This window comes from Taudactylus pleione, unplaced genomic scaffold, assembly GCF_031769625.1.
Source record: "Taudactylus pleione unplaced genomic scaffold, aTauple2 ptg000460l, whole genome shotgun sequence".
Classification (NCBI taxonomy): domain Eukaryota; kingdom Metazoa; phylum Chordata; class Amphibia; order Anura; family Myobatrachidae; genus Taudactylus; species Taudactylus pleione.
The window spans coordinates 1,870,665-1,880,000 of NW_028284862.1; the positions used below are offsets into that span (position 1 = coordinate 1,870,665).

The 9,336-nt window shown below is 53.6% G+C and overlaps 1 protein-coding gene across 4 annotated transcripts in view; it reads right to left on the reverse strand.

Annotated features, from left to right (window-relative positions):
* MROH1 (maestro heat like repeat family member 1) overlaps positions 1–9,336 on the reverse strand; it is a 402,469-nt gene that overhangs the window by 205,702 nt on the left and 187,431 nt on the right. For all 4 annotated transcript variants that reach the window (XM_088448594.1, XM_088448595.1, XM_088448596.1 and 1 more), the window contains 2 exons: positions 6,669–6,748; positions 6,344–6,461 (listed from right to left, as the gene is read on the reverse strand). In XM_088448594.1, the coding sequence (XP_088304720.1) occupies positions 6,344–6,461; positions 6,669–6,748 (198 nt within the window). The remainder of the gene's footprint in view (positions 1–6,343; positions 6,462–6,668; positions 6,749–9,336) is intronic.

Here is a 9,336-nt window from a genome sequence, read left to right on the forward strand (position 1 = left end):
CATCCTACACCATGTCACCACATCCCCCTGTATCTCATACCATCCTACACCATGTCACCACAGCCTCCTGCATCTCATACCATCCTACATCATGTCACCACAGCCCCCTACATCTCATACCATCCTACACCATGTCACCACATCCCCCTGCATCTCATACCATCCTACACCATGTCACCACAGTCCCCTGCATCTCATAACTACCTACACCATGTCACCACATCCCCTGCATCTCATCACAACCTACACCATGTCACCACAGCCCCCTGCATCTCATAACCACCAACACCATGTCACCACAGTCCACTGCATCTCATACCATCCTACACCATGTCACCACAGCCCCCTGCATCTCATACCATCCTACACCATGTCACCACAGCCCCCTGCATCTCATACCATCCTACACCATGTCACCACAGCAGCCCTGCATCTCATACCATCCTACACCATGTCACCACAGCAGCCCTGCATCTCATACCATCCTACACCATGTCACCACAGCAGCCCTGCATCTCATACCATCCTACACCATGTCACCACAGCAGCCCTGCATCTCATAACATCCTACACCATGTCACCACAGCCCCCTGCATCTCATACCATCCTACACCATGTCACCACAGCCCCTGCATCTCATAACAACCTACACCATGTCACCACAGTCCCCTGCATCTCATACCACCCTACACCATGTCACCACAGCCCCCTGCATCTCATAACCACCAACACCATGTCACCACAGTCCACTGCATCTCATACCATCCTACACCATGTCACCACAGCCCCCTGCATCTCATACCATCCTACACCATGTCACCACAGCCCCCTGCATCTCATACCATCCTACACCATGTCACCACAGCAGCCCTGCATCTCATACCATCCTACACCATGTCACCACAGCAGCCCTGCATCTCATACCATCCTACACCATGTCACCACAGCAGCCCTGCATCTCATACCATCCTACACCATGTCACCACAGCAGCCCTGCATCTCATAACATCCTACACCATGTCACCACAGCCCCCTGCATCTCATACCATCCTACACCATGTCACCACAGCCCCTGCATCTCATACCACCCTACACCATGTCACCACAGCCCCCTGCATCTCATAACATCCTACACCATGTCACCACAGTCCCCTGCATCTCATAACATCCTACACCATGTCACCACAGTCCCCTGCATCTCATAACAACCTACACCATGTCACCACAGCCCCCTACATCTCATACCATCCTACACAATGTCACCACATCCCCCTGCATCTCATACCATCCTACACCATGTCACCACAGTCCCCTGCATCTCATAACTACCTACACCATGTCACCACATCCCCTGCATCTCATCACAACCTACACCATGTCACCACAGCCCCCTGCATCTCATAACCACCAACACCATGTCACCACAGTCCACTGCATCTCATACCATCCTACACCATGTCACCACAGCCCCCTGCATCTCATACCATCCTACACCATGTCACCACAGCCCCCTGCATCTCATACCATCCTACACCATGTCACCACAGCCCCCTGCATCTCATACCATCCTACACCATGTCACCACAGCCCCCTGCATCTCATACCATCCTACACCATGTCACCACAGTCCCCTGCATCTCATACCATCCTACACCATGTCACCAGAGCCCCCTGCATCTCATAACCATCCTACACCATGTCACCACAGCCCCCTGCATCTCATACCATCCAAAACCATGTCACCACAGCAGCCCTGCATCTCATACCATCCTACACCATGTCACCACAGTCCCCTGCATCTCATAACAACCTACACCATGTCACCACAGTCCCCTGCATCTCACACCAACCTACACCATGTCACCACATCCTACACCATGTCACCACAGCGCCCTGCATCTCATACCATCCTACACAATGTCACCAGAGCCCCCTGCATCTCATAACCATCCTACACCATGTCACCACAGCCCCCTGCATCTCATACCATCCAAAACCATGTCACCACAGCAGCCCTGCATCTCATACCATCCTACACCATGTCACCACAGCCCCCTGCATCTCATACCATCCTACACCATGTCACCACAGTCCCCTGCATCTCATAACAACCTACACCATGTCACCACAGTCCCCTGCATCTCACACCAACCTACTCCATGTCACCACATCCTACACCATGTCACCACAGCGCCCTGCATCTCATACCATCCTACACAATGTCACCACAGCCCACTGCATCTCATACCATCCTACACCATGTCACCACAGTCCCCTGCATCTCATAACCACCTAGAACCATGTCACCACAGCGCCCTGCATCTCCTAACAGCATCCTTTATTTCACCACATCCCCCTGCATCTCATAACAACCTACACCATGTCACCACAGCCTCCTGCATCTCATACCATCCTACACCATGTCACCACATCCCCCTGTATCTCATACCATCCTACACCATGTCACCACAGCCTCCTGCATCTCATACCATCCTACATCATGTCACCACAGCCCCCTACATCTCATACCATCCTACACCATGTCACCACATCCCCCTGCATCTCATACCATCCTACACCATGTCACCACAGTCCCCTGCATCTCATAACTACCTACACCATGTCACCACATCCCCTGCATCTCATCACAACCTACACCATGTCACCACAGCCCCCTGCATCTCATAACCACCAACACCATGTCACCACAGTCCACTGCATCTCATACCATCCTACACCATGTCACCACAGCCCCCTGCATCTCATACCATCCTACACCATGTCACCACAGCCCCCTGCATCTCATACCATCCTACACCATGTCACCACAGCAGCCCTGCATCTCATACCATCCTACACCATGTCACCACAGCAGCCCTGCATCTCATACCATCCTACACCATGTCACCACAGCAGCCCTGCATCTCATAACATCCTACACCATGTCACCACAGCCCCCTGCATCTCATACCATCCTACACCATGTCACCACAGCCCCTGCATCTCATAACAACCTACACCATGTCACCACAGTCCCCTGCATCTCATACCACCCTACACCATGTCACCACAGCCCCCTGCATCTCATAACCACCAACACCATGTCACCACAGTCCACTGCATCTCATACCATCCTACACCATGTCACCACAGCCCCCTGCATCTCATACCATCCTACACCATGTCACCACAGCCCCCTGCATCTCATACCATCCTACACCATGTCACCACAGCAGCCCTGCATCTCATACCATCCTACACCATGTCACCACAGCAGCCCTGCATCTCATACCATCCTACACCATGTCACCACAGCAGCCCTGCATCTCATACCATCCTACACCATGTCACCACAGCAGCCCTGCATCTCATAACATCCTACACCATGTCACCACAGCCCCCTGCATCTCATACCATCCTACACCATGTCACCACAGCCCCTGCATCTCATACCACCCTACACCATGTCACCACAGCCCCCTGCATCTCATAACCACCAACACCATGTCACCACAGCCCCCTGCATCTCATACCATCCAAAACCATGTCACCACAGCAGCCCTGCATCTCATACCATCCTACACCATGTCACCACAGCCCCCTGCATCTCATACCATCCTACACCATGTCACCACAGTCCCCTGCATCTCATAATAACCTACACCATGTCACCACAGTCCCCTGCATCTCACACCAACCTACACCATGTCACCACATCCTACACCGTGTCACCACAGCCCCTGCATCTCATACCACCCTACACCATGTCACCACAGCCCCCTGCATCTCATAACCACCAACATGTCACCACAGCCCCCTGCATCTCATACCATCCAAAACCATGTCACCACAGCAGCCCTGCATCTCATACCATCCTACACCATGTCACCACAGCGCCCTGCATCTCATACCATCCTACACCATGTCACCACAGCCCACTGCATCTCATACCATCCTACACCATGTCACCACAGTCCCCTGCATCTCATAACCACCTAGAACCATGTCACCACAGCGCCCTGCATCTCCTAACAGCATCCTTTATTTCACCACATCCCCCTGCATCTCATAACCTACACCATGTCACCACAGTCCCCTGTATCTCATAACCACCTACACCATGTCACCACAGCCCCCTGTATCTCATAACCACCTACACCATGTCATCACAGCCCCCTGCATCTCATAACCTACACCATGTCACCACAGCCCCCTGCATCTCATAACCACCACGTCACCACAGTCCCCTGCATCTCATACCATCCTACACCATGTCACCACAGTCCCCTGCATCTCATAACAGCCTACACCATGTCACCACAGTCCCCTGTATCTCATAACCACCTACACCATGTCACCACAGCCCCCTGCATCTCATACCAACCTACACCATGTCACCACAGTCCCCTGCATCTCATACCAACCTACACCATGTCACCACAGTCCCCTGTATCTCATAACCACCTACACCATGTCACCACAGCCCCCTGTATCTCATAACCACCTACACCATGTCACCACAGCCCCCTGCATCTCACCACAACCTACACCATGTCACCACAGCCCCCTGCATCTCACCACAACCTACACCATGTCACCACAGCCCCCTGCATCTCACCACAACCTACACCATGTCACCACAGCCCCCTGCATCTCATAACCTACACCATGTCACCACAGCCCCCTGCATCTCATAACCATCCTACACCATGTCACCACAGTCGCCTGCATCTCATAACATCCTACACCATGTCATCACAGCCCCCTGCATCTCATAACATCCTACAAAATGTCACCACAGTCCATGCATCTCATAACAACCTACACCATGTCACCACAGTCCCCTGCATCTCATAACCACCTACACCATGTCATCACAGCCCCCTGCATCTCATAACCTACACCATGTCACCACAGTCCCTGCATCTCCTAACAGCATCCTTTATTTCACCACAGCCCCTTGTATCTCACCATAGGCCTCTGCATCTCACTCCTGCCCCGTGTCACCACAACCCCCACTGCTACTGCACTGCAGCTGGCTGGGACCCTACCATAAGCATTATCAGCTGCATGCCCCCAGGCCAGGGGCCCCTGTGCATATTTCCACAGCCTCCATGCATATCCATCCCCAGCTGCCAAACATGGTGATGAGCAATGTGCTCTTTGCACAATGTACTCTGTATTTCATGGCCTTCTTGTTGAGCTTTCTCGATGTGGTGCCCCTGTCCAAGAACAGCGCTGACTGCTATGGGAGGTGCCTCTTGTTCACTGAGGGCAAGTGGCTGAACGGGAACATCACGCTAGATAGGGAGCACTTCACGGTGGAGGAGTGGTGGTTGGAGTCTGTCTGCAGGTTCAGCAAAGGGATGGACATCGGAATCTGATGTTTGCTAATCATCAATGTTTTTGTTCTGATGGTAGTGATTTTTACCATTTGATGGTGGCGGTCTGATGTTTGCCACCATCAAATGGAAATCATTTGATGGTGTTCCGAATGTTGGTTATTTTTTGAAACTCCTGATAGCTATGCCTCCCCTGGTTCCTGTGTCTGCATCAGGCCATCTTCATGGGTTTGTTGGAGGCTGCCTCTCACTCTCTGTCTCAGATGGGACCCTGCTCAGTCCCCGACTCACTCCCCTCTCTATGCTGCTGCGCAGCAACAGGGCACATTGCTATCTCTGATTGGCTCAGTTTCAGATGCTCTTTTGCTGTCTCAGCACCCTGGTCAGCTCCTATATAGCAGCTTGGTACAAGATTTATTTCTGTGACTACTTCGCTAAGATTGTGACCGCTCGGGTCCCTTTTGTTACAGATGAATGGTTCATACACCTAAACCTTCCTCAACCAATGCTGTATAGAATAGTGATAACCCCATCAAAATCCATCCAGTGTTTCAAGAGATTAGCCCGAATGAACAGGCAGACCCTTAAACTGGGGACTTTATTTTACAGTATATATATTGAGAGAGAGATACATACATTATTACGCATGTCAGGGAGGGAGCCTTGGCATTAATAGACATCAGTACATACTTTATCCAGTCCAGGCTGATCCCCTTATATTGCACAATGGTCAGCCCGGCCATTCACATGTACATTTGTGATAGTGGGGCGTCAGCAGGGTGTGACCAGGTGCAGTCAGCTGGCGGGGATCAGGCCCCATTGGCACTGAGGCTTCTCAGTCCCTACATATCTCCTACCCAGACATACTTCCGCCAACACCAAATCTAGAGAAGGAAATGTAGCCTGGAACAATGATAGAGAAAAGAGGAGAGACGGAGCAGCAGACACATCAGGACATACATGAAACATGTTAGAGGTAACAGGATACGTACTGGACCTACCTCTTTGTGCAATTTCCCCTCGTCCTCAATGCCGAGAGAAGGAAGAGGGAAGACGCTGGACAGAGCCGTATTTATCAACTCCGTCTTACTGGTATCACTTAGAGGAGGTTCCAGTTTGCTGAACTCACATTAAGAAAATCTGACTTCATGGCCCATGTCACAGCCAGTACACACATTGTAACCCGCTTATTACGCGAACCGCCATGCTATATTTCCCAAAAACACCAGGGTGTGCTGTGGCGAGATTACAAATCTGCAGGGAACCCTTCATATGCTCTATGATCACACTGACAATAATTAACCATGGTCACATTATGGAGGATACACCAGGTAAGAACAAGCAACAAGTGCGCTGTGGCGTAGACCGGATTTCAGGTTGTCCACTGGCTCTAGCTTCAGAAACTCCTGAAAAAGATGGACGTTCAAAGATGTAGATCCCGTACCATACCTTCCTCTGGCCCCACATCCCATTCTGCACCTTCCCCTGGCCCCACATCCTGTTCAACACCTTCCCGACATGCTTCCTGTTCCGCAACTTCCCCTGGCCGAAAATCCTGTCCCACACCTTCCTCTGGCTCTCAGACACTTCGGCACCTTCCCATGGCCCCAAATCGCGTTCCGCACCTTCCCCTGGCCCCATATCCCATTGGGCACCTTCCCCTGGCCCATATACTGTTCCACACCTATCCATGGCCCCATATCGCCTTCCGCACTTTACTCTGGCTCTCATCCAGTTCCTCACCTTCTCTTAGCCCGCATCTAAGTTCTGTACCTTCGCCTGGCCCCAAATACGGTTCCTCACCTTCTCCTGGCCCCATATCCCGTTCCACACCTTCCCCTGGCCCCATATCCCGTTCCACACCTTCCCCTTGCCCCATATCCCGTTCCGCACCTTCCCCTGGCTTGCATCCTGTTCCTCACCTTCCCATGGCCCCATACAGCTTTCCGCACCTTCCCCTGGCCTCATATCCCGTTCTGCACCTTCCCTTGGCGTCATATCCAATTGCGAACCTTCCCCTGGCCTCATATCCCGTTCCTCACCTTCCCCTGGCACCTCATATCCCGTTCCTCACCTTCCCCTTGCCCCATATGGCCTTCCGTACCTTTCCCTGGCTTCATATCCCGTTCCACACACTACCCTGGCGTCATAGCCCATTCTGTACCTTTCCCTGGCTCACATCCTGTTCCTCACCTTCCCATGGCCCCATATGGCCTTCTGCACCTTCCCTTGGCCTCATATCCCGTTCCGCACCTTCTCTTGGCATCATATCCCATTCCGCACCTTCCCCTGGCATCATATCCCATTCCGCACCTTCCCCAGGCCTCATATCCCGTTCCACCCCTTCCCCAGGCCTCATATCCCGTTCCACCCCTTCCCCCTTCCGTACCTTTCCCTGGCCTCATGTCCCATTCCGCACCCTACCCTGGCTCGCATCCTGTTCCTCCCCTTCCCCTGGCCCCATAGGGCCTTCCGCACCTTCCCCTGGCCTCATATCCCATTCCGCACCTTTCCCTGGCTCACATCCTGTTTCTCACCTTCCCATGGCCCCATATGGCCTTCCACACCGTCCCTTGGCCTCATTTCCTGTTCCGCACCTTCCCCTGGCCTCATTTCCTGTTCCGCACCTTCCCCTGGCCTCATTTCCTGTTCCGCACCTTCCCCTGGCCTCATATCCCGTTCCGCACCTTCCCCTGGCCTCATATCCCGTTCCGCACCTTCTCTTGGCATCATATCCCATTCCGCACCTTCCCCTGGCATCATATCCCATTCCGCACCTTCCCCTGGCATCATATCCCATTCCGCACCTTCCCCTGGCATCATATCCCATTCCGCACCTTCCCATGGCCCCATATGGCCTTCCACACCGTCCCTTGGCCTCATTTCCTGTTCCGCACATTCCCCTGGCCTCATTTCCTGTTCCGCACCTTCCCCATGCCTCATATCCCGTTCCGCACCTTCCCCTGGCCCCATATTGACTTCCGCACCTTCCCCTGGCCTCATATCTCGTTCCACACCTTCCCCTGGCTCGCATCCTGTTCCTCACCTTCCCCTGGCCCCATATGGCATTCCGCAACTTCCCCTGGCCTCATATCCCGTTCCGCACCTTCCCCTGGCCTCATTTCCCGTTCCGCACCTTCCCCTGGCCTCATATCTCGTTCCACACCTTCCCCTGGCTCGCATCCTGTTCCTCACCTTCCCCTGGCCCCATATGGCATTCCGCAACTTCCCCTGGCCTCATATCCCGTTCCGCACCTTCCCCTGGCCTCATTTCCCGTTCCGCACCTTCCCCTGGCCTCATTTCCCGTTCCGCACCTTCCCCTGGCCTCATTTCCTGTTCCACACCTTCCCCTGGCCTCATTTCCCGTTCCGCACCTTCCCCTGGCTTGCATCCTGTTCCACAACTATCCCATATCCAGTTCCGCACCTTCTCCTGGCTAGCATCCAGTTTCTCACCGTATGGCCTTCCGCACATTCCCCTGGCTCACATCCTGTTCCGCACCTTCCCATGGTCCCATATCCCGTTCCGCACCTTCCCCTGACTCATATCCCGTTCCACACCTTCCCCTGGCTCGCATACTGTTCCGCACCTTCCCATATCCTGTTCTGCACCTTCCCCTGGCCTCAGATCCCGTTCCGCAACTTCCCCTGGTTTGCATCCTGTTCCTTACCTTCCCATGGCCCCATATTGACTTCCGCACCTTCCCCTGGCTCGCATCCTGTTCCTCACCTTCCCCTGGCCCCATATGGCATTCCGCAACTTCCCCTGGCCTCATATCCTGTTCCGCACCTTCCCATGGCCCCATATGGCCTTCCACACCGTCCCTTGGCCTCATTTCCTGTTCCGCACATTCCCCTGGCCTCATTTCCTGTTCCGCACCTTCCCCATGCCTCATATCCCGTTCCGCACCTTCCCCTGGCCCCATATTGACTTCCGCACCTTCCCCTGGCCTCATATCTCGTTCCACACCTTCCCCTGGCTCGCATCCTGTTC